The sequence below is a fragment of the Antechinus flavipes genome, chromosome 1 (assembly GCF_016432865.1).
Source record: "Antechinus flavipes isolate AdamAnt ecotype Samford, QLD, Australia chromosome 1, AdamAnt_v2, whole genome shotgun sequence".
Lineage (NCBI taxonomy): Eukaryota > Metazoa > Chordata > Mammalia > Dasyuromorphia > Dasyuridae > Antechinus > Antechinus flavipes.
The window spans coordinates 233,109,643-233,136,894 of record NC_067398.1 but is presented as its reverse complement, the minus strand read 5'-3'; the positions used below and the strand labels follow the sequence as shown (position 1 = coordinate 233,136,894).

The window sequence follows — 27,252 nt, the reverse complement described above, 5'->3', positions numbered from 1 at the left end:
GAGGAAACAGTGAATCACATGATCAAAATCTTAAAAAAAAAAAAAAGTGCTAGTTATTTGAACTATTAGAAATTTGGCCTAATCAAGGCTATGATCATAGTTAATAGTAACCCAAAGGGGCAAGTTTCAACATTTTCATTGATTTTAAAATGATTGAATAAGGTTATAATTCTTCAGAAATATTACAGGAAAAATCTTGCCATCATAAGATTTAGTTTACTTACTTACATTCAAATGAACTGATTTCCTTTGGATCTGTACTTTAAGCCAGAAACAGAATTAACTTCAAAGAACATATATAATTCAGCAATAGGTTCTTCTCTGAATTAGATTTCCACATGACATAGAATAGATAGGAACTATTTAGGAGTAGTGAAACTGATTAGGAGTAGGGAAATATACAAATGAGCTATAATAATGATAAGAAAGCTCTAATCTATACAAAAAGACTATCGTTGATAATAGTGTCAAAAAATGCAAAAAAATACTTTTCTTGAAGTCTTGCTATTAACCAATCCTAGAATCCAACAAATTGATTATCTTAGAAGTTATATTTTAATTTTAGGAAGGTCTAAGTATCTCTGAAAACAATAACAAATCAGCTAAAATCTCTAAAATTCTTCAGAAGTAATCAATTAAAATTTTGTTACAACAATTCCCTAGGGTGTCATAAATTTTTAGTTGCAACCTTTTTCTTTAAATTTAAGTTTACTTTTACTTTAAATTTAATTTCCAAGCAAAAAAAATTTATGAAACGGAATCTGCTATAGTTTTAAAAATGCATATAAGTAACAAAACTCAACAGAGTTACAAAAAGAAATTCCATTTAAAGTAACTACTGATTGTATAAAATATTTAGGAATATCCTAACGGAAATCGGAAACTTTATGAGCAAAACTACAAAACACTTTCGACACAAATTAAGTCTGATCTAACCAATTGGAAAAATATTAAATGTTCTTGGATAGGGCGAGCGAATATAATAAAGATGACAATACTATCTAAACTAATCTATTTATTTAGCGCTATACCAATTAGACTCCCAAAAAACTATTTAAATGACTTAGAAAAATTAACAACAAAATTCATATGGAAAAACAAAAGGTCAAGAATTTTAAGGGAACTAATGGAAAAAAAAAATCAAATGAAGATGGCCTAGCTGTACCAGATCTAAAATTATATTATAAAGCAGCAGTTACCCCAAACCATTTGGTATTAAAACAGACTAGTTGATCAATGGAATAGGTTAGGTTCAAAGGACAAAACAGCCAATAACTTTAATAATCTAGTGTTTGACAAACCCAAAGACCCCAGTTTTTGGGATAAGAACGCATTATTTGACAAAAATTGCTGGGAAAATTGGAAATTAGTATGGCAGAAACTAGGCATTGACCCATACTTAACACTGTACACCAAGATAAGGTCAAAATGGGTTCATAACCTAAGCATAAAGAATGAGATTATAAATAAATTGGAAGAGCATAGGATAGTTTACCTCTCAGACCTGTGGAAGAGGGAGGAATTTATGACCAAAGAAGAACTAGAGATCACTACTGACCACAAAATAGAAAATTTTGATTATATCAAATTGAAAAGTTTTTGTACAAACAAAACAAATGCAGACAAGATTAGAAGGGAAACAATAAACTGGGAAAACATTTTTACAGTCAAAGGTTCTGATAAAGGCCTCATTTCCAAAATATATAGAGAATTAACTCTAATTTATAAGAAATCAAACCATTCTCCAATTGATAAATGGTCAAAGGATATGAACAGACAATTCTCAGATGAAGAAATTGAAACTATTTATAGACATATGAAAATATGTTCCAAATCATTATTAATCAGAGAAATGCAAATTAAGACAACTCTGAGATACCACTACACACCTGTCAGATTGGCTAGAGTGACAGGGAAAGATGATGTGGAATGTTGGAGGGGATGTGGGAAAACAGGGACACTGATACATTGTTGGTGGAATTGTGAACACATCCAGCCACTCTGGAGAGCAATTTGGAACTATGCTCAAAAAGTTATCAAACTGTGCATACCCTTTGATCCAGCAGTGTTTCTATTGGGCTTATACCCCAAAGAGACACTAAAGAAGGGAAAGGGACCTGCATGTGCCAAAATGTTTGTGGCAGCCCTGTTTGTAGTGGCTAGAAGCTGGAAAATGAATGGATGCCCATCAATTGGAGAATGGTTGAGTAAATTGTGGTACATGAACATTATGGAATATTATTGTTCTGTAAGGAATGACCAGCAGGATGAATATAGAGAGGACTGGCAAGACTTACATGAACTGATGCTAAGTGAAATGAGCAGAACCAGGAGATCATTATATACTTCAACAATGATACTGTTTGAGGATGTATTTTGATGGAAGTGGATTTCTTTGACAAAGACACCTAACTCAGTGTCAATTGATCAAGGATGGACAGAAGCAGCTACACCCAAAGAAAGAACACTGGGAGATGAATATAAACTGCTTGCATTTTTGTTTTTCTTCCCGGGTTATTTATACCTTCTGAATCCAATTCTCCCTGTGCAACAAGAAAACTGTTCGGTTCTGCACACATATATTGTATCTAGGCTATACTGTAACCTATTCAACATGTAAAGGACTGCTTGCCATCTGGGGGAGGGGGTGGAGGGAGGAAGGGGAAAAATTGGAACAGAAGTGAGTGCAAGGGATAATGTTGTAAAAAATTACCCTGGCATGGGTTTTATCAATAAAAAGTTATTTAAAAAATACATATAAGTGATACACACACACACACACACACACACACACACACACACACACGTGAATGTACACACACACAAATATCTATATTTATATTTCTATATATGATTAAAATTATATATGATAATAAAAAAAAGTGCTATGTCTTTATGTTTCCTGTATGATTATTTTTTTGGGGGAGGGGGGTGTCTTACTGTGTATTTTTTGTATTTTACTGTTTGTTTTTCTTCATCTTCTCACTTCTCTCTAACTTTCCTACCTTGGAACAAATAATTACAAAACTTTTTGATTATAGTTCCAATTAATTTCTAGAACTGTTAGACTAATTCACAGATCTACCAACAGTATTGCAGTGTGAATGTTTTCCCCATGCCCCTCCAACATTTATTATTATCTGTTGAGAGAACTTTAGAGTTGTTTTAATATGAATTTTTCTAATTAGTAGTGATTTAGAAATTTTTTTCCATATGGTTGTTGATAACTTAAGATTTCTTCCTTATTCTTTACCTAATTCTCTATTGGAGAATGGCTCTGAGTATTATAAATTTGAAGCACATATACAAATACATGTGTGTATGTGTGTGTGTCTGTGTGTATACACGCATGCAAAATATAATATGTATACATATATCTATATATGTGCATATATATATTTAATCTCATATATTTGTGTTAGTACCTGATAAAAACATATTTAACAGAGATTTTCCCCTCAATGAACCATTTTTCTTGTTGTACAAATTGTTAATTTTCTTCATGCAAGTGTTTCAATTTCCTGCAAATGAAATTATCATTTTATCTTCTACCTCCCTGTTTAGTTAAGAATTTATTTCTAAGCCATAGTTGTAGAAGGCAACTGACTTGTTTTTCTCCTTTTTTTTTTTTTTTTTTTTTTAATGTTATAACTTTTAATATTCAGGTCACATATCCATTTGGAGCTTGTGTGGCATATATTTATATATATGTGGTCTATTCTAATTTCTGCCAAATTACATTCTAGTTTTTCCAGCAATTCCTGTCATATGGCAAATTCTTCACACACGAGATTTGACGGGTCAGGCCCAAGCTGCTTTATGGTATAATTTGAGGTCTGGAAATACTATTTATCTTTCATTCCTACTTTTTTTATTACTTCCTTTTAAATTGTAGCTCTATTGTTCCTCCTACACACACACACACACACACACACACACACACACACACACACACGCAAAAAACTTCATGATATATATAATGTATGTATAAAATGTTATAATACAGTATAAAGCTACTCCTTGGTAAGTTTATTGATTTTATTTCTGCTTATTTATTTAGATAATATCTTTTAAATGTAATAACCCAGCCCAAACTACTGAGTATCTTATACTTATTTACTGCTCTTTTTTAAAGGAGCATTTTGTAATTATATGGAAAGATTTATGTGAATTGAATGCAAAATGAAGTAAGCAGAAACTGGACAACAATATACACAGCTTGAAACAATATAAATAGAAAGGATAACAACAAACAAAACAATAAAAACTGAATTCTATGCAATTATATCAACCAATCTTAATTACAAAAAAGAACTATGAGAATAGACCTCCCTTTTTTCTTTGCAGAAATGGAAGATTATGGATGTGAAATATTATATAAATAATCTTGAACTTAGCTTAAATGTTTATATGCTGATTATTATTGGAGAAACTCTTTCCCCCTTTCATAAAAATTCACTGTTACATGGAAAGGCAGAAATATACTGTGAAATGTAATTGAACTAAAGGAAAAAAGATATAAATGAAAATGAATTTTAAAAGAATATATCAATGAAATATTTGATGAAAATGAGAAATATGGCTAAACTAGAGTTCAAGAGTTTAAGTGTCTAGGGAGAAATATGTTCCCATTTAACTTACAATTCAGGTGACATTTCAGTTAAAGAAGCAACATTTTCCAAGATCAGACACTCACTATTCTTACTGCTTTTCCCTAGGGCTTTTTGTCTCCCTTCATTTATTTCCAAAAAATATGTTGTAATGTTTGCCTTCTCTGAGGCACGTTATTTCAATAGTAATAGTTGTTTCCAAAATTTTTGAAAATAGCTGTCTAAAAGTTTGGGGCTCCTGGTGCTTTCACAGCCGGTAGGAAATGTCCTGCCAAGGACTCCAGCTCAAATTTCCAAAATGTCAAAACTTTAAAAAAACACAAACAAAAAAAATAAAAAACAAAACTTTTTTTTTTTAAAGCTCATGTGACACTGCTTCCTTACCTCCCACTCTTCAATCCTGTTTACACATTCACAGGCCTTTGAACTAGGTTTATGTAGGCTTAAGTAATTCCAGCTTCAATTTCTCATTCAAAAATTAGGTGTGTGTTATGACTCAGTTAGTAGTAATGGCATTTTCTTCATTGCCAACAAGTGAATTTAGCTTTTGTTTAGTAGTAGGAAACAGTAGACTCAAAAAAAAAAAAAAAGTCGGAAAAATTGAAGCATACTAATGAATTTAACTTCTGCAACAATTTCTCTTATATCTTTAATAAGAAATTATATGTTTTGAGTCTTTTATGATTTGTATACCAACTCTTCCTATAGACAACAATGAAAATCATGCCATTTACATATTAAAATGAGACTCTAACGTTTCCTTAAGAATTTGACTTAATCAAGTTTTGGACTGAAGTTGAAGAAACTACATGCCAATAAGCAAAATCGAATTCCAGTGTGATGATCTGTTTTTGAATGTTGTTGCATGTGCAACACTCAAAAGCAGGGTATACTCTGCTATCTTAAAATATCAAAATGATTTCCTGTTTATAGTTTTTAAAGTTCACAAGTTGAACAAAGAGAGCTATTAATCAGAGTATTCTGCTCCTAATGGAAGTGGTAATATGTTCCTGTCTTAATGTGAAATTAAACTGGTAGCAGGATATTGAAACATGAGAAAGCTCTTCTGCTTTCATTTTGACTTTTTTTTTCCTTTAAATATTCTTGTCAACTTACTTTATTCTCTAGAAAAGATCTATAGCAGCAACCTTCTCAGATAATTTGTGAATCAAATAAAACATTAGTTTTTGAAACAGCTATGAAATAACCATAGCAATGAAAAGTGATAATTGAAAGCGATGTAATTGGCAGAAAAAAATAATGGAAAAAAACACATTAGTTTTAGGTTATAGATCATAGGGGCAAATAGTCATATATAATGACTATTTGAGAGCATTTATGAAACTACATATTAATAAAATATTCAAATACTTAGTATTTCATTATATTTCACATTTATTTCAGTAGATGATAATAAAATAAAAACAAAAACAAAACATGATGGATATGATAGGAACGTGGACTGAATCTATAATTTCAAAGGCATAGGGAATGTCTTGAAAGAGAAAACTCCCTTTATCAATTCAGGTGGGAATTTTCTCTGAAACTTCAGAGAACTGCTTAAAGCACGGAGAGGGTAAGTACACTTTTGCCAAGAAAGAAACAATATGTGTCTATTGAAACTTAAACCCAGATCTTATTGATTCTCATGATGGCTTTTTAATCACCGAACTAGTAGTTCTCAAAATATGATCTAAGAATTTTTAAGGCCCTTTCAGAAAAGATCGGTGAGATCAAAACTATTTTCAAAATATTAAGTCATCTTCATTTCCAGCATGGCAAACACTGATTTGCAGTAAATTTTATGAATTACAAGGCTCTGGAGAACAAAAAGCTGAGAATCATTGTACTATTCCATCTTTTCTTACAAAAACAAAATTTGTTTTAATAAGGATTAATTATATTTGGGATACTGTTAACTGAAACTGATAAGTATGGAATCCAAAAGACTGTCCTCACAAAATTCTTTCAAAGTATTATAGCTTTTGCATAGTAATCTAGTATACGCAGTAAAATTATTGTATTAGTTGCTATTTTGCCCAAGAAGCAATAGTAGTTTTTTCCAGCTGTTTTGTATGATTCCAGTCATTTGGCTTTGTGGAAGAACCCAACATTATCTCTCAAATATCAAATGACCATTCTTATCAGGGGTCCTGAAATGCCCATTATTTATAAGTGAAATTTTGTGGTCCCAATGTCTAATTTCACTGACATTTCCATTTCATAAGTGGACCTTCTGCTGTCAAAGAATATGTTAAAGCACATTATTTTGGTATTTCATATACTAGTGATATTTTATCATGGAAGAATCTATATCTTATTAGCAAATTTACTTCATATCAAATGTGACTACAAGAAGGAAAAAAAGTGAAATGGAAAAACATAGTATATTGTCAGTTCCTATGAGATGTGTTGTCAAATGAACAATCAAAGCCCTCTATCATTAAAAACTATTTAGTTTATTTGCAACATGACTGCAGAGAGATAGAGGTCACATCACTGTTGAATTTATTCCACTCTTTAACAGAGTGGAGTAACATTACAAAACACTAGAAAAGTTCCCACTATCATCACAGGATAGCATTTCACTGTGTATTTAATGAAAGAAGTTTGTAATTTTAAATATAAAGACCTTCCTTGACTTATGGTCTCATAGCTAAATGATGAAAGGCAGAATTCTTTAGAACTGGACAGGTCCTTTGGTATCACTTAGTCTAGTCCCCTCACTTGATAGATGAAAAGGAGAGATGAAAACTTCTGGAATGTTAATTCACTAATAGAAAAACTTAATAATATCAAAACTGCTGGAGGTATTTTTTATTTTTTCATTACTATGAAACTGGAAAACTCATGTTTATGATCAACTTCTTCATTTCACATATTTTAAAAAAAAAGTTTAAAAAAGGACACATTGTCTTTCCACTGCAGTTTAGAAAAAAAGAACATTTTACTCTTTAAAAAAAAAATTTAGATGCAAGCATCTAAACCAAATTAGCAAAAAAAAAAAAAAATGACTTTGGCTTGGAAACAAATTTCTCACGTCACAAGGCAATGCAAACTTGATTTTCCAAGTTAAGTTGCTAAAAAGATAAATACCTGACCTGAGTAGATGGAAGCAGATGGCTATTGGTTCTGGAAAGTTATCTGCATTGACATATTGGGCCAGTAGATGGCAGCAGATGTTCATCATATAGGGAACCATTTTGATACCCTTCTACGTGGGCTAATTTGAACATTTAAAGAATTCCTTCCTTTAAAAAAAAAAAAAAAAAAGCCCCAAAAGGTGTTGATTCTGGAAAAGGAGTCCTTTGTTCAAAAATGAATAACAATTTTTGCAGTGGCAAGAAACTGGAAACTGAATGAATGCCCATCAAGTGGAGAATGGTTGAATAAATTGTGGTATATCAATGTTATGGAATATTATTTTTCTGTAAGAAATGGCCAGCAGGATGATTTCAAAGAGGCCTGGTGAGACCTACATGATGCTAAGTGAAATGAACAGAATCAGGAGATCACAACAACAAGATTATATGAAGATCAATTCTGATGGAATCTGGAATGAGGGGGGCCATCAGAGGAAAAGGTATGGGCCCAAAAGGGAGAGGAAGAAGGATCTCAGACACAGTCACAGAGGAGTCTCAGACACAGAGAAAACTCGACACTCCGGATTCCATCTATGACTATCCTTATGGTGGCTCTCCTGCCTTCTTCACTTTTCTCCACCTAAAGACTAAGGCCCGTCCAGAGATCCTCCAGAAAGCTAGTCTGCACATTATAAGACATTCCCCCAAAATGGTACAAATGTCTCCAGTTTCTATAACCATTTTCCTGGGGCTCTTTGTGGGAGGGTGAAAAAAGTGACATATGTCCCACATGTGGGAAAATTATGATAAAGGTGTCCATATCTTTGATCCAGATCTAAGCAACATATATGTATTTGATGAAATTATTTTTTATCATGAAAAAAGTTTTCTTTATACCCCTGACATCATACATCAAAGTATAGCATTTCATTAAATGTGATTTTAAATAACATGGATTAGAAAAGATGCTGTCATGTTTTCATTATATTTGCTTTCTTTTATTTGCTTTTCTATGAATAATTAAGAGAATCAATTTTTCCCAAAGGTGATTCTAAGTCAAATATAGCACTTTGCTTGATTGTTTGCTCTGTTCTGAATATTATACATTGTTGCCATTAGCTCTTGCAATAATGTTCCACTCTGCAAATTTTTAAGACTCAAATAACATGTTTCCATATAACAATAAGAGTAATAAAATATCATCGTACCATCAGTACTGAAAGATGAATAATTCAGGATTTAATTAAGATGTTATTGTACTTAATAAATGACCTCTTTTATTGTATGGAATGGTACCATGAGATTATTAAAAATAATACATCTAAAAGATATGTTCTACTCATTTTGGCTTTTGTAATGGGCTGAGGCTTGAGTTGATGCATTGAGATTCCTAAGACGTGAGGCTAAATAGTAATTGGGCCATATTCTATTAATATATATGCTTAGAAGAAGAATGGACTCTGCCCACTCTTTGTGCAAGTCCTGATGTGTTGTATAGGAAATGACGATTTTGGTGGGTGGAAGCAGGGGAGTAGAAAGGGAAGCGGAAGGAGAGACTGCTGGCTGGCGTCTTGTTGCAGCTGCACACATTGCTATAGCGACCCCCTCTCCTTCACCTCTGATTCTCCTTCACCTTCACTAAGAATAAAGATCGAGGATTTTCCCCTAACCTGAATTCCTGATGCTGGCTGATTTTAAAATACTTTGTCATCACAAGCTTTCAAAAAGAAAAATGAGGGCACTTTATAATTACAATTTCAGTGAAAAAAGAATAATGTTCTGGTACAAAAAGATCTAATCCAATGGAGTTAAATTCAATGGAATTTCAATAGAAATGGAAGCTAGTAAATCATATTTAAATCCATGTGATTAACATATTTAGTTTTAAAATGTAATATTATTTATTTATATATTAAAAATATTTGTTTAATATTTTCCACTTATAATTTAATCTGATGAGGGTCACATTTAGGACTTTTGTGGGTCATATGCAGCCTATGATAAGTGTCAAAGGTTCCCTAAATTATGAAATCACATATAACATTGTTTTAAGCAGTAAGAAAGAAAACTCACTAAAACAATACAAAAACTGCATACTAACCTTGTCAAATAATATTAGCATGACTGAGACAAATGGGATTTGTTTTTTATTTCCAACTCTTTCTTTAACAGATGAGGAAATTAAGGCCAAAAATAAGTGATTTCACTAATATAAAGATAGCCATTTACAGAAATCTTACAGAGTCTTAGTGAGTTGCCTAGGGTATCAAGAAATTAAGTGACTTGATCAGGATCACAGAAATAGTATTAGAGATGTGACTTGAATCTAGGTCATATGAGTTTGGAGAATGGATAGCTCCCTCAGCTCCCTCAGCTCACTATCTAAGGTAAATAGGTTGTCTATCCAACTTCATGACACCATCTGTTCTTCCTCTATGGGAGTAAAGAACTTTTTGAGATGGGGTTGGTATGTACCAAGATTCTATATATCTTGTCACCTGCAAACAGAAACACCTTTTATATTTTTCCATAAATAGGAAATGTTTCTGCTATTTGTATTCTGCAGATAAAATCAGGCAATACTGATCAATACCTCTGGAAAGTACATATATCCCTATTATTTTATGCTTTGCTTGATACTATTAATAACAACAGTTTAGTGTAAATAGTTCTTTGTCTTTTCCTACTAGATTCCTACTACATTCATTTGCAAGTACAAATCTAATATCATAATCACATAAATGTCTCATGTCAGAAATCTTCCAACAACTACCAAATCTGTAAAGACACTCCTCAAATTTCATATGCAGTACTTTGTTTTTATAATAAAAATTCCTTATAATAATAAAAATATATTTTCATGTACTACATATGATACAAATTAAATTGTTTAACCTTTCAGGGCCCTAGGCAACTCTTTAAGATAATTATAGATTAGTAGAAAAAGTTTATATACCTTGAGGTCCACAGCAATACAATTGTATAAATGTGGGTTCTTCTGCCTTCAAAATCTGTATATGTAAGGAGAGAAACCCATTTTCACAATATAACTACATGATGAATATAATTATAATTCTCACGAATTAGTAAGAATGAAGTTCACTGATCCACTCTAGTCTGATGAGTCTTAAACTTAAATTTCATAGATTTTGATTCTCCAGAGTGATTCAGCAATGACAGTACTAGAATAATATGACATAAGGATTACTATTTAATCCTTGGTGGAAATCAAACTGCCAATGACCCCAAGGAGTAGTGACCTTTTCACCTGGGAATCCCACAAAACATTCTACTTGTACTTAGTATTTTGTAGTTATTTGAGTATATTATACATACATGAATGTGTGTGTGTGTGAGAGTGTATGCGCGCGTGCGCATACACACGAGGAACTAGGAAAAGAACAATGAAGAAGATGACCATATTTTATCTAATTTTGTCTTTCACTTAGCACAGTCCTCTGTACACAGATAGTCAGCATTTTACTGGGCAATCATTTCCAAGAGATCTGAGTTTAATCATTAGTAAAATCAATCAGTTCTAAAACCTAAAAAACTAGAAAACACAGGTTTTGCAGATTATATTTCTCCTATAGCTGCTAGGAGGTATAATTCTATGAGAGAAACTTTAAAAAAATTTCTTCTTAGAAATTATCATATCATTCTGCACAGGGTGGTAACAACAACAAAAAATTCATAAAAGTCATAGAAGATTTAAATTCAATATGATCTCAGACACTGAGTAGCTGTATAATTCTGGGCCAGTCAATCATCCCATTTTGTTTCAGTTTCTTCATTTGTAAAATGAGCTGGAGAAGGAAGTGGCAAACTACTTCAGTATTTTTGCCAAAAAAATCCCAAACGGGTTATGAAGAATAAAATATGAGTCAACAATGACAACAATCTTCTCAGAGTTGTTGTGAGAATCAAATAGTTGTAAAAGCACATGTGTAGCACACAGTAGCTGCTTAATAAATTCTTGTTTTCTTCCTTCCCTCTTTATTTTGAGAAAATTTCTCTATTTCTTTTTTATACAAAAAGGAAACAATCTAGTAAAAATATTTATTTTGATGGAAAAACTTTAAAAATTTTAACAATTGTTGGTTATTAAAGAGAAAAAGACAAGACAAAGCTACATGTTAAAGTTCTGGAATGCTTTTGAAAAACTGAAATACTGATTTTGTGATGACCAAATCATATTGCTGCATGTTCAATGTCTGAATTTCAGCATTTAAAAGATCTCTATTAAAGTAGAGTGCACTACAGAATGTTAAGATTTTGTATGCTGCTGTCATTCTTCTGGTTCCAACTGTGCTAGATGATTTCTAAAATCAATTCTAGTTCTAGCATTCTATAATCCAGCAAGGTAGAGTGTAAAGAATAATGGCTTTGGAATCAGGAACAGTATTCTGTTACTTAGAGAGTCTCTAAGATACTTTCTAGATCTAGATCCTATGATCTTAATAAATTTTTGTTGAGCAATCTTATGGAAAAGGGAGGAAAAAAAATAGTCGCACAAAGATGAACACAACTCAAGTATCACTTATCAGTCAACAGGTATTTTTTAAGTCACTATTATGTACCAGTACAAAAAAAGAATGAATTTCTACTTGAAAGAAATTTATGTTCAGATGGAAGAGATATACTTATTATATAGATAAGTATATCAATCGCACAAAAGTAAAATGATTTTAAAATATACTTGCAAAGTAACTGTACTTATCCATTTTATATACAAAGTTGTTAAAGTAGTTTGTAAAGGAGATCATTAGCTGTAATGGGCTGAGGTTTGAGTTGATGCACTGAGGTCCCAAGCACATGAGGCTAAATAGTAATTGGACCATACTCTATTAATATATAAGCTTGGAGAAAGAATGGCCCCCGCCCACTCTTTGTGCAAGTCCTGATGTGTTATATAGGAAATGACGATTTTGGTGAGTGGAGGCAGGGGAGTGGAAAAGGAAGGGGAAGGAGAGACTGCTTGCATTGCCATTCGATGGTTTTTCAGCCTCAGATCCCCTCTGTTAGCTGGCTTCCTGTTGCAGCTGCCCATATTGCTATCGCAATCTTTCTTGCCCATATTGCTATCGCAATCTTTCTTGCCCATATTGCTATCACAATCCTTATTCACCTCTTCACTTCAATAAAGATTGAAGATTTTTCCCTTAACCTGAATTCCTGACTCCGGCTGATTTTAAATACGCAGTCATTACAATTAGCAGTAGGGAGGGACCTGGAAGGGGCTTCATGTGAAGAGAAGGATCAACTTGTATCTTCAAAGAAGACAGGAACTCTCTGAGGTCAAAGTAAAGAAAGATGCATTCCAGGTATGCAAAACTACTGACAGGAGATGGAGTGTTACATGTGAAGAATACAGGAAAGTACTGAAACACTTATTGGATAAAGAATAAAACAAGCAGAATCAGAACAACAATACAAAAGATCATCACAACAACATAAAAAGAACAACACACAGAATCTGAATGCTACAAAGTTATAATGACCAGGCCTTGGAGAAGAGTTGAGAGAATGTATTTTCTTTCTGTCATTGTTGAAATGAGGGACTTTGGGTATGGAGTATTGCAAATACTGCCAGGTTTGACAGATATGTTGATTAGTTTTAGTTCAATTACTTTTCTTTCTTTTAAAATCTTTACTTCAAGGGTTTGCAACAGGATAAATGAAGAGTTAGAAATTAATGTGATATAAAGACAAGAGTTATCATTTAAAAAATATTTTTTCCTTTTAAAATCCTGTTCTCCTTCTGACTTTGTCCATGTTATTTTAAACAACAATGACAGTGGCAACAATCACATTTACCAATATTTCAGTATCTTGGGATGCAGGTTTTCTTGCCCTGCTAACTTGAATTCAAAACAGGGAAGCAGAATGCATTCTTCCTATCTCCCCACTTATCTAGGATTTTAATTCCTTATTTTTATTTTCTTCTTCTCTAAAATTCTCCTTGGCAAAGAAAAGAGAAGCAAAATAAAAATTCAGCTGCAATGCCTTCCTTCTCTTTTTATGATTCCAACCCACCTTGGGCAACAGGACTATTATTTTCTATCTGATGCTCCCTTTTTCCCAAATAAAACTCTAAAGACCAGTGGTACATAACTCCTCCCTCTCCTGACAAGTTAGGCTAATTTTTCCTTAAATGGTACCAAGACATTTCTTGAGACTTGACTGGCACAGGAACTTAAGACTATTGAAGTCACTTCCTCATAGCCTATAAAACAATCTCAGAAAAATCCAGGGGGCACTCTGAGGCTTGGGTGATGGATAATATGGGCAAAGGAGCTGTGAAGAAACAACTCAAGGAATCCCTGAATTCTTACTCTTGCTGAATATCCTTTTCTTCATATGACTAAATACAGCTTTTGTTGTTAATTGCTGAGTGACTTACAAGTGTCTTATTTTGTTTAGTCTATTGGGGAACTATTGGGAACTATTAGGGAACTGGAGAGTTGGGCTCAGTCCAGACCCTGTTTTGATGCTGATTCATCTCACTTTGAATTTTTAAGGGACACTTTATTCATTCACATTTACATCTTTTAAAATTGCTTTTATTGAAACTTAATCATCAATGAACATGTTGTGAAGAACAAAGTGGAATATTTGAAATTCTGAACTTGTTAAACATTTCTTGTTTTTTAAAAAGTAGATGTCAATTTTTTTTCCTTTTTTTATTATTAAAGCTTTTTTATCTTTCAAAACATATGCATGTATAATTCTTCAACATCTTTGCTTTATTTCTCTGTCAGGATCTGCCCACCAAGGAATTCAGTCTTTCTAGCAAAGGCTGACTTCCCACTAGCAATAATAAACCTCATCATTTGGCTCCCTGACTGAATCAAGGGGAGTCGAATCTCCTCATTTGGTTCCCTGACTGGGAATCAAACCCAGGCTGCCGACAATTGGAACTGGTTTGAATTATCTCATTGTGGAAGACAGCCATATCCATAAGAACTGATCATTGTATAATCTTCTTTTTGCTGTGTACATGATCTCCCAGTTCTGCTCATTTCACTTAGCATCAATTCATGTAAGTCTCTCCAGGCCTCTCTGAAATCATCCTGCTGGTTGTTTCTTACACTGCAATAATAGTCCAAAACATTCATATACCATAATTTATTCAGCCATTCTCCAACTGATGGGCATCCATTCAGTTTCCAGTTTCTTGCTACGTAGATGTCAAATTTAATTAAATAGAAACAAAACCACTATTATAATCTCCCTTTGAAATTTAAAAAAATATGTTTGTAAAATGTAAGTTACTGATTTGTTCCCACATACTGAAAAATTCTCTTTAGGCAACTCTTCCTTCCCTTCTCAATCAAATGGTTCATTTTGAGTCTTCATTTTATTCTTGTGACTTGCCTATTCTTGTGATATTTCTGATGAATTTTAATCCATAGCATCCTTCTTAATCTTTCTTTAAACCTTTCAAAATCTTATCTCCAAATTCAGAATAAAATTCAGGTTTTCCAATTTTATGATGATGAATGATTAATTTTTTTTTCTATTATATATCCTAAAAAGTTTTCTCACCTGTGAGTTCTCTTTTCCAATTAAATCACAGATCTAACCTCTATTCCTATTCCTATAATAAATTCTAAGACAATGTGGACACTTTCCTCATAGTTTGAAACAATCCTAACAATCAGTACCTTTTAGTAAGAACCAGATAACAAAATAAAAGTTCCCACTGTTGATTCTTCTACTTTTTAATTGATAATAAATGAGGCAAACCAAGACATTATTAACCAGTTTGCTCTGTAGGAGAGAGAAGAGAATGAGAATCTCCAAAAAATGGATAACTGAAGCTCCCATTCTAAGCTTATGATCTTTCCTTATCTATTTTATTTTCTCTTTGATTCTTTCAGTCTAACATATTCTCTGATAACAATAACAACAACAAAACCAAAAATCTCTACTGCTAATCACAGAAACACCAGTAGTCCCAACTTCAGGCACCAAGAAGCACGTGAAGACTTACATCTTTGGAGAACAAAATCATCAGAGATCTGTGATATCCAAGATTTTGTTGCTGTTTAGTCATTTCAATCATCCAGCTCTTTATGACACTACTTGAGATTTCCTTGGCAAACACGCTGGAGTGGTATGCCATTTCTTTCTATAGCTCATTTTACAAATGAAGAAATTGAAGCAAACAAAGTTAAGTGATGTGCCCAGGGTTACACAACTATTCAGTATCTGAGGTAAAATTTGAACTCAGATTTTCCTAATTCAAAGTCTAACATTTGCCACTATGCTACCTAGTTGCCTCTACTTACTGTCCAGTATTTACTCTCTCAGAAAACCAATCTCCTTTCTTCCTTGGTAACTGGGAGCCCCACAATTCTCTACCAATCAATATACTCCTACTTTGTTCTCCCTTTACCCCTGTGATTAAAAGACAATAACTGCCAAGGAGAAAAACATTTTCACCTATTTCTACTTCCCACTCACCAGTTCCCATCTACTTTGGCGTTATCAAGTCCCTCATTTACCCAGTGGGATTGCAAGGTGACACAGTGAAAGATCCAGTTTAAATCTGATCTTAGATACTTAATAGCTCTGTGACCCTGTGTGACAGAACCCTCTCTGCCTCAGTTTCCTAATCTGTAATATGAACTTAAGGAAATGGCAAATCTCTTTGGTATCTTTGCCAATAAAGCTCCAAATGGGGTCATGAAGAATTGGACACAACTGAAAGGACTGACAACAAAAAAGCTATCATGATCTCTGAAACCCTAGTCTATTGTAAGCAAACTTTTCTTTGCTCTAGATATCTTTTTCCAGCTCACAGAAACTTAACTCCCTTATATTCATGGTCAGCTCTCTAATCATCTCTTACAGATGGGGCCAATAAGAGGTATAGTCTTTCTTTCTATTGCTACCATCATTGAATCATCTCTCCTCTGAGGTTCATTTTATTCATCTACGTCATCTGATTCAAATCTTACTAAGACCATCCACTGGACCCCTACTTTTTTTTCAAGAAAATAAGCACCTGGACCATAGTTTTTGTAACCAGACTTGGAAACTTCAATATTCATTTCTGACCCCTCGCTCTAACCTTCCAATTTACAAGTTTCCTCAAGGTGCAAAATCTGCACCTTTAGTTCACTCCATTTCTGCCACCCCCAAAACAGTCATATCTTTTAAATCATCCTATAATCTCTAATTGTGCTGCTGTATACAGTATATATAGAACTTTGAAATTCCTCTCTCAGTTTACAATCTTATATTCATTTACCATTTCTTTTACCTCCTATCCTTTATTCTTCTGATTAGGAGCATGGGCCAGGTATGTCAAAGTACCCACCACTACCTTGGCCACCATGCACCCTCAGAACCCAGTGGAGACAGTCTAGGACCCCTTTAGGGGTCTTGAAAATGGCAATGCTTTCTAAAGCCATCACTAAAGGGGAAAATCATTATAGAGAAGGGAGACTCATCTTCCTCACCAACACCAGCAACAACTAACTTTGTTTAATAAGACTTAACTTGGGCCAAAAACCCTGGTTATGGCAACATTCACTTTTCCTACTTAAAACCAGGAATTCAAAGCCTTCATCCGGAAAAGTAATCCTGTGGAGAACAGGCTACCATTTCCACCAAATGCCAAACAACTGCACTCAAAGGCAGGCAAGGCAGAAGAGCTGAAACAGTAAAGCACTCTAAGGCTGTGAGGAGCACATGCCCGGTAAGTCTAAGCACCGCCACTTTGTCTAGCATTTTCCCCTCAAATTGAAGGGAGACAGTCTAGGACCCTCTAGCTATCTCTAAGGAGACAGCTCTAGGATCCAAGAGCTTTGATAATGATAATGCTTCCAGACTAGTGCTCCCTGTGGCAGTAAAGCCTAACAATTGTTCCTTTAGGGGCTATAGCCACAGCTACTGAAGACCCAGAAAAGAAATCTCCAAAGTGGTTTCTTTGAATATTTGTTGAATATCTGATACATAGTTTATCACTGGGAATTACTTTAAAGAAAAGATATTATTTGCTTTGCCACAAAAACTCAAGGTCATGAAAACTTTCAATCTGACTTATAGTTAAATCCTTCCCTAGGTGCGATCTAGAATTTAAGCCTCTTAAGAGTAAGGGCTGGCTCACTTTTTCAGTATACTCAGCACAGTGTTTTACCTACACTAAAATATTTAATAATGTTTAAATTTTTTTTTCATTCCTGCTACCAGTTTACTCCATATTTTCTCAGTTTATTAAACTAGCTCAAAGCTACAAATTCTTGCCAAGGATATTGCAGTAACTTTCAAATTGGCTTTCCTGCTTCTAGTATCTTGCATTTCCAATTCTTCCTACACATAACCAATTATCAAAGTGAATTTCCCCAGAGATCTATATCACTTCCCTTTCTCAAACATATTCAATGGTTCCCTTTTGACTTAACCTGGCATTTAAAGCTCTCCACAAACTAATTTCTACCTATCTTTTCAGCATTATTTCATATCAATCTCTTTTACACATTATCTATTTCAGTCAAGTGAGTTTATAAGTTGTTATCTATATCCTTCCCACATCTTAGCATAAATGAAAGATTCCTTAGGACAAGATTCGCTTATTTTTCCTTTGCATTAGGTGCTTATTATTTGTTAAATTGAATAATATGGCTTCTGTTTCTGCCTATAATAGCTCTGCCCAAACAACCTACTCACTAAATTATTCCTTTAATTCCTGGATTCTTTCACATAAAAAAATCTTAATATATATTGATAATTCTGTTATTTCCATTTTGGGAACCTTCTGAAAAACAAATATACCTCTAAAAACACATTCCCTGTCACTTTTATGGCACTGAGTTTCAGTACACTTAAGATATTATATTAGATGATTATACTAGAGAGCTTTCTAGTTTACCCTTCTTATTATTCAAACTTAGTTCAGCTGAGATCCCAGATGACTGCTGGCTCTTGGATTTGTCTACTATGAATTTGGGACAATTCTCCCTTCTATAGTATATGTATTTTGCATGGCATCTAGTACATTAGACATACATGGTCATTTTTTGCTTTCTCCCTTTCTTTTCCCAGAGTAAAACAATGTTTTGAGGTTAAGGAGAAAACAGATTTTTAGCAAGAATCATTATGTTTTCTTCATGAGGTCCTGATAATTGTTTCAGATTAATGAATGTGGAGAATCTATTACTTATTTAGAGTCTATTATTAAACTTTCAGAGTGAGCATTTATACCTCAGAAATGAGCAATCACTACAAATTAGGGCCTGATTTGCCATTTCATTGATTTTCTAGACTTACAAAGTATTAATAATGCATTTAAAAGTATGTGTACTTGCATCTTCCCTTCCCTCAACATTTATCAGCACATCACTCTGTTGCTCTAGAAACACTGTCTAACAAAGAGACCTAACTGAGTTTCAATTGATAAATGATGGACAGAAGCAGCTACACCCAAAGAAAGAACACTGGGAAACGAATGTGAACTATCTGCATTTTTGTTTTTCTTCCCGGGTTATTTTTACCTTCTGAATCCAATTCTCCCTGTGCAACAAGAGAACTGTTCAGTTCTGCAAACATATATTATGTCTAGGATATACTGTAACATATCTAACATATATAGGACTGCTTGCCATCTAGGAGAGAGGGTGGAGGGAGGGAAGGGAAAAATCGGAACAGAAATGAGTGCAAGGGATAATGTTGTAAAAAAAATTACCCTGGCATGGATTCTGTCAATATAAAGTTATTATTAAATAAAATAAAATAAAATATAAAAAAAAAAAAAGAAAGAAACACTGTCTAAGCTCAGTAGAAGTGCAGTAAAATGCTCAAGGAATAAAGTCTTTACCAGAATGGAAGGCTGGTGACTGCAGGCTAAAAATAATAACTGGCATTTATATAGCCCTTTAAAGTTTGCAAAATGCTTTACATCCAGTTATATAATTTGGATCTTACAACATCTCAGGACAGAGCTAGTGAAGTCATGTAAATACAAAATTCAAAGTGCAGCATTAGAAATTATTTAGGGGAGAGATTATTAGGGAGTGGAATGACCTTTCCATTATAGTAGGTTAAGCAGGAGAGAGAACAGGTTGCCGATATATGACTGCTTTATATGCTATCTGCTTCACTTAACAGAAGTAGAGGATAGGAAAATATATTTCAATGTTTGGAAGTACCAGCAGGCAGGTGATCAAATCTCAATAACAAAGGGAATATTCTTCTCCCTCTACATTAGAAAAGGAGTAAAAAAGTATGTAAAGAATGGAGAATCAGTAAAAAGCTAATTTCAGGTTTCTTTACCTTTCTCTAAAGGCTGATTCTGCCATAAATTCTTTTTAACAAAACCCCTATCAACTCAAACCTTTTCTCTTTTGGCAAAAGCTAAAGCCTGAGAAGCTCTTTTTTTTTTTATCATTGCAACTGGGAAAAGAGCAAAACAAGATCAAAGAAGAAAACAGGGTTATATCAAAACTTGTTGGCAATGGTTTTAAAGAAAGCCCTCTAAGTAATTTTGATAAGGACCTGTAAAGTTTCTGTTACATCACTTCAAAGGGAGCAGTTAAGTCAGTTTTTGTTGTATTTTAAGTCAATTCTGACCAAGAAGTAGAGAATTCTTCATTCTCAGCTAAACAGCATAAAGCTAAAAATGAAAAAAAATTATACTTTGGAGAGATGTACATCATTCACAAACCATCCAGAAGTATATTACTTACTAAATTTTTGTTCAAAATTCATAGTTAATGCTAATGAAACTGGAGAAGAATCTTTGCTATATATTGTAGATTGCAAAATTTCAGATGCCTCTGTAGTGGAGCATTAAAAGATCTATGAAAGATTTCCTGCAAATGTGGAGTATTTAAAGCAATAACCTACACTCAACCATCACTCATATATAAAATTGGAGTATTAAACTGTTGGGACTCTATAAGTAACTTCTAATAGTATCAGAAAGTTTCATAAATCATAACATATTCAATATCCTCATGCTACAAATGTTGGTTCAATTCAAAAGAACAATAAAGGCAGGATTTGTCACATTAATAAAGTCTATTAAATTGGAACATTATGATTTTATGATATCATAAAAATTAGTATATTTTTCTTGGATAGAAAAATGGGCACTTTCATTTCTAAAAATATCTTAAATCTTCATTTAAAAAGTTATAATGCAATAAAATATCCTATTATCATAGAAAGCAAATACAGGCTGGTATTCCACGAGCAAGAAAATAAATCAAAATATAGTTTGAGCCAAGGAAAAAAATTCTTCTAGAAGGGGGGATGGCTAGAAATCTTTCATTAAATTTAATTGAAATGGTGTGCTTTCTGCATTGTCCTATTTCTTTGATACTCTCATTTTTAATACATAATAGACATATCCTTGAGAAGAGATTTTTTCAGTGTCGAAAACTGCTCTTAGTATTGATTTTCTTTTAAGAGAAAATCATCAATTTTCAAAATAAGTATCTGAGGACCGGTACTTTGCACTCAAGAATTAACTGCCCAGAGTGTTTGTTTTTTTTCCACTATGTTTTTGTTCAGCTTAATCCAATTTTCAAAAAAGCCTAAGAAAAAAAGATGGATCAAGACAACTTAACTTTATAACGACAGGTATGTTGTAATAAAGTTATAACTCCACCTGTAATGAACTGGAGACTCTCAGGAAGCAGAATTTTATAAGAGTCTTTAGAAGCTTAGCTACTGGATACAAAAAGTTAAACAAAACTTATAGTAATATATAAATGAATAAGTTTACATGAACATCTTAGAAACTTAAATTATCACAAAATCTAACTTATCTCTGATAATAAAAAGGTATGATGTACTCAGTTTATGAATACAAATTTACAAGCACCGAAAATTCTCTATGTAAATGAAAATAGCTGTTACATGGCAAAGTCTGTGTTACTCATAATATCTTTCATTTCCAAATCTGTCCATATTCAACACATTGCACTCTTTCCAAGTAAAATAAACGTAGCAATTATATAGTATTTCAAAGCCTCTGAATAATTTAAAACTATGAAAATGACTATCCAGTAGAAATTACAGGGTTAAGTTATAGAAAGGCAAGGCAAGTTGGTTAGAATGTTGGTTTAACACACACACACACACACACACACACACACACACACACACACACACACAGACACACAGACACACACACAGAAACCTCTTTTCTGCTACATTCAGAGACCCTATTTTAATCCATTAAGATTAATGAGTAAAATGTTATATACAATAAAAAACAACAGGCCAATTAAAACTAGGAAACACATGTCAAGTAATTTTACTTCAATGGTTAATCAAAGAAGCACTTCAAATATTTTGGGAATAACTATCAAGTACTATGCCTTAATTAAAAAACAAACAATAAAACTTTACTTCTTTTTAATGTATGATATTCACTCTATTTCCTTTGCTACATTTACGGTTTTTATTTCATAACTGTTTTACCATATCTCAGCCCAAAGTACCATGCAATATTCATCTATGTATACAAAATATACCTCATAATTAAGATAATTGCTGCCACCAAATGTTGTTTTAAGTTTGTAATGAAAGTTTCCTAGACATTTGATGGTATGTTATTTAGAAAATGAGAGTTCTACAACTTAAAGAATGAGAGATCTTTATGCCAGTGAAGAGTACGACTGAGGGCACAAGAGGTAGATGGGGTTCTTGCTAGGACATTAGAACTTCTATTGACTACAGAATTGAACTGAAAAACTGATGTCACCACCCAAACATTTACTGAGCTAGCTGTGAATAAAGTATGATGTTACTATTCTAAATAACCTACCTACATCAATTTTTGTACTAGTCCTGACCATAGCACAACATCATAGCATGAAACTACTAAATGTGTGCTTGTAATGTCAGAGAAACTGAGGCAAGAGAGACTAGAGAGTTTTTAATATTTTTTTGAAAGGGAAAGATTTATTGGGACCAAATGGATCTATGGTTTGGTGCCAGGGCTGAATGAGACTATCGTCTCCAAGAATCCAGGATCCAGCCACCATGCAGACAGCTCCCCAGCAGCCCATGCGCGTTTCCAATGACATATTTGTACACAGTAGCTAAACAAAGGCAGGGGGGTGGAGTCCAAACTTTGGTGAGTGGGAATGTTCAGGCAGGAACCATAAATCTGGTTCCAATAGGTTGGGAGGCAGGACCACAAATTCTAACAAACTGAGAGTTAAGAAAGTGTCTGACTATAGACACAAAGTCTGGAATCCCCCTTTCTGAGTTTACACATTGACAATTTATAACCTTAGAGCAAATAGCCCTGAGTTATATCAGTCTTCATGAACTGGATGGGGTTGGGGGGGGAAGGAGGGGGAGTTTGCAGCTAAGGGGATTGAGGCAGAACAATTAAGGAAATTGAGGCAGGACCAATTAGGGAAACTGAGGCAGAACTAGTTTAGGGAAACCGAGTCAGGTTTCCTGACTACAAGGAAATAAATAAAAGAAAACTGTGGCACAACATGCTTAGTTCAGCAGATCACAACTCAAACTATTCTAAGAATCTTGGAGACAGCAAAAAATATGGAAAAATGAAATCTTAAATGTTTTATAATTTCCATGTATATGCTTTTTTAGTCAAGCTGATTTGCAATATTTTGGTGAAGACTCTAGAAGCATCCGTGAAATTTTTAAATTAGTTAATACCACAGGGAGGAAAAAACCAAAACTGCAAAATCAATACACATTGTTACCTTCATGGCATGTATTTCCTCAAGTAATCGTTGTATTCGTCTTTGATTTTTTGATAATATATCTTCAGTACCCCTGTAGAAAATACATTATTTTAATAATACATTTATTTTAATAAAATAAGCCATTCATTACAGATATGTATATACATAATTTACTAATATATAGAAAATTCTGTTAAAAGTTTAAATAAAATAAATCTCAAACATTAATGGAAAACCATAAAAGAAGATTAATTATTGGAATGACTACTGAAGAACATTTAAATACAATGATTAATTTAATCCCTTGCAGAGGGCCTACTTTCTATGTTCATATTCTCTAACTTTCTTAATGGAAGTATCCTCTATTAAATTTTCTTATAAAAAAATGGAATTTAAAAAAAAAGGAAAAAATATACCTCTTCTATTTGTATCCTGAAAATACTTTTAGTCAACTTTCTTAATTGGTAAATAAGGATTTATACATGACTGCCCGAGTATATGTAATTTCTCCCATTTTTTGGCTGAATTTTTTCCTTTTATATTTCTGAAATACTTGAAAAACAGTTTCCTTATAGATAAAATGAGTATTACATTTGCATACTTCATCTCTTGGAGTTCTTGTAAATAAAGTGCTCTGATATACCTTAAAAACTACAGAAACATGAAATATCATTAAGACATGCTTCTTATGGGAGAAAAGATACATAAAAATTGAAGGAAGATATGGAGAAGTAATAAAGAAAAAAAAAAGTAAGTCTAATGTGGGAGGTGCTATGTAAAGCACCATGAATGTAATTTTGACAATGATAAAATGATAAAACTTTTTGGCAACAAAATGAAAAATAGCAAATCAAGTGAGATCCTACTTGTACAAATTCTCTGAAAACATTATTTAATGCACACAGAACTGTTATTAAATGTTTTAAATTTGAAGCAAATCTAATTTAAAAAAATGAAACTACAGTCGATCTTCAACAGTCAAAACTTCAAGCATCCCCATGACTTTATTAGTAATCTATATTTTCACTTTCACATTGACAATCTACCACATTCTTGGCCATGTGTAGTAAAAGCAGAATATCTAAGTATGATGTGGAGGCTTCAAATGTGGAAGTTGTTACAGGCAAAACTAGGCTGCCTTCAGGGGCTCCTCTGAATTTAGCCTGAAGTCAAACTCTTCACTATTCTGGGAAAGAAGAAAAGAAGGATCAGCTTGGGGTGTTTAGCAAGGAGGGGAAGGGAACTCTTCTTGGGAAGGTTTTGGTAAGCCATGGCTCTACCGCAGGCCTACTGGACCATCCTTTAAAAGAAGTTAAAGATGGGAGAACATGGAACTGACCATTCTGGGGTGCTGGTTGAGTGACAAAAATCCCAGCAACCTCTTTCTTGGTTTTCAGAGGGTAGCCAAGGTAGAGAGGTTTTTAGCATTATAATATACAATATAATACTCTCACACTTTCATTTGACACAATGGAAGGTTAAGATTCAGGTTAAAAAATGTTTTAAATTTAAGAATTTTATTGGCTTGTTGTATTTATGGAGCTATATGTTTCAAGTGAATGTTGTCTGAAGTCAATTTTTTAATTAGGGTGTTAGCACAAAAGGTCACAAAATTCTAGGATTTACAAGTGAGAAAAAATGTTTTGCATGTTGCCAATTTTATTTTATGTACTGCATTTTATGGCTTAGACTTATTTCATGGTTACTATGTTGGACAAAGTACATATTATCAGAATTCATGGTTTGTTATAAAGAATTGTATGCAGAAAATGTATTTTCAGCAATCTGAAGCAAAAGATAACCATTTTTGGTAATCATAGAAAGCTAATCCCCTATTTCCTACAGGTTCAATGTTCAGTGCTAATTTCCAAGAAATATTATCCCACAATAGTTGAAGATAATTATTCAAAGTAAATGACTGATTCAGAATACTTTAACTTTAAAAAAACTACAATATCAAAGTTACTTGTTATAAAAGGAAATAACTTTCAAGAAAAACAAGTTACAAATATTTAGCTAGGGGGGAAAAAAAAGGCTTTATTTCTTTTCCATAGGGGTCATAGTACTTGTAGTCACTTAAAGGAAAATTGTAACTAGAAGAATTCACAAAGAAATTACTCATTTGGTCTCAAACCCAAGAGAAAGGTTCACAAAACACACTTAGAGTAACAATTATTTTCCGTATAGAATTTAGCTGCCGAAATTCTTATCGACAGTCTACAGTCACCCTCCACCACCACCACCACCAAATAGTATAAACAATGGATAAGCACAATTCTTGATTTGTGACTAGATGGTACATAATTATTAATAAAATGACTAACTTTTTTGACTTCAGTTTGGCGAGATGTCTGGTAAGTCTACGAATAACCAAAACTCGAGTCCTCTTCACTTCTTTTCTCATCTTCACAACCTTTAGGAATGAAACCAAAATGGGAGACACTTATTTAAAAAACAAAAACACACTTATTTTAAGGGTAAGTAAAATATATGGTGTAACACATTTTAAAAAACATACTGACTGGCAGCTACACCCAAAGAAAGAACACTGGGAAACGAATGTAAACTATCTGCATTTTTGTTTTTCTTCCCGGATTATTTATACCTTCTGAATCCAATTCTCCCTACGCAACAAGAGAACTGTTCGGTTCTGCAAACATATATTGTATCTAGGATATACTGCAACATATCCAACATATAAAGGACTGCTTGCCATCTAGGGGAGGGGGTGGAGGGAGGGAGGGGGAAAAAAATCGGAACAGAAACGAGTGTCAATATAATGTAATTATTAAATAAAAAATTAAAAAAAAAAACATACTGACTGAACTGATAGGATAAAATTATTTCTATAAACACGAGCAGAGAATAAAACGAACAGCCTAAAAATGTGTCAGGTCTGAGAACAAACAAGTTGCAAAAAAAGTCAGAAACATTCCAAATTAGTTATAGGTTACTTTAGAATCTCAGAAATATCTTTTTCCTGATTTATTATCCTAAGTACAATGAAATTACAAGTGATTTTCTTTTAACAAAAACAAAACAAAAACTTTCAATTCAGCTAGATGGCTGGAGGATAAAATGAGGTAACACTTAAAAAATGCTTTTCAAATTTTCAAGTGCTATATAAGTACTATTATTACTTCTATAATAAAATATTTCTAATGTGTTATCAAGTAAGAATACTGTTTGCATTTGCTCCCCCAAATCCAAAAGAATCATAGAATTTCAATGAGAAGCTACTGACCTGTCTGACATCCAAACAAAAATCTTGTCTACTACATATTTCCTAAGAGTTCAGGAATGAGGTAATGAACCCCTGCACCAGGACACAAATATTGTTGGGGTCAGGGGGAGGATCAGAGGATTCTCAGAGATGATATGAAGGTCAAATCAACATGCTCCAGTCACATATTGTACATGTAGCTGAATGAAGAGTAGTTGCTTTCAAGCCTAAGTAAATGGAGGGATAGTGTGCCTGTGAAATTAGGGAGAGAAGGAGGGAGGGTTTGAGAGGAAGACAATGATATCTACATTGATATATCTAATTTGAGATATTCAATAAGCAGTTAGACATGAAAGACTCTGAAGGTCAGAAAGGTTAGGGTCAAATGAGATGTGAAAATTATTAGTACAGAAAACATAACGGGAATCCATGGAAGCAGATGAGATCACCAAGGGACATGGTATAGAGGGAGAAGAGACCCAAGAGAGGGACCCATGAGAGCTCTCTTGGATAGCAGGAATAAACTAGATGAAAATCTAGCAGTGGAGACTGAGTAGTCAAAAAGACAACTGGAAAATGAGGAGAGAATACTGTCTCAAAAACTGGGAAAGAAGACATTAGGGGGAAAGGGGAAGAGGATATTTGATAAGAGT

At 33.3% G+C, this 27,252-nt stretch overlaps 1 protein-coding gene across 1 annotated transcript in view; it reads right to left on the bottom strand.

Annotated features, from left to right (window-relative positions):
* Nucleotides 1-27,252, bottom strand: part of SRFBP1 (serum response factor binding protein 1) — a 106,330-nt gene that overhangs the window by 44,601 nt on the left and 34,477 nt on the right. Inside the window, exons 2-3 of the mRNA XM_051997881.1 lie at nt 25,701-25,789; nt 23,395-23,467 (exon numbers count right to left, since the gene is read on the bottom strand). Of these exons, the coding sequence (XP_051853841.1) occupies nt 23,395-23,467; nt 25,701-25,789 (162 nt within the window). The remainder of the gene's footprint in view (nt 1-23,394; nt 23,468-25,700; nt 25,790-27,252) is intronic.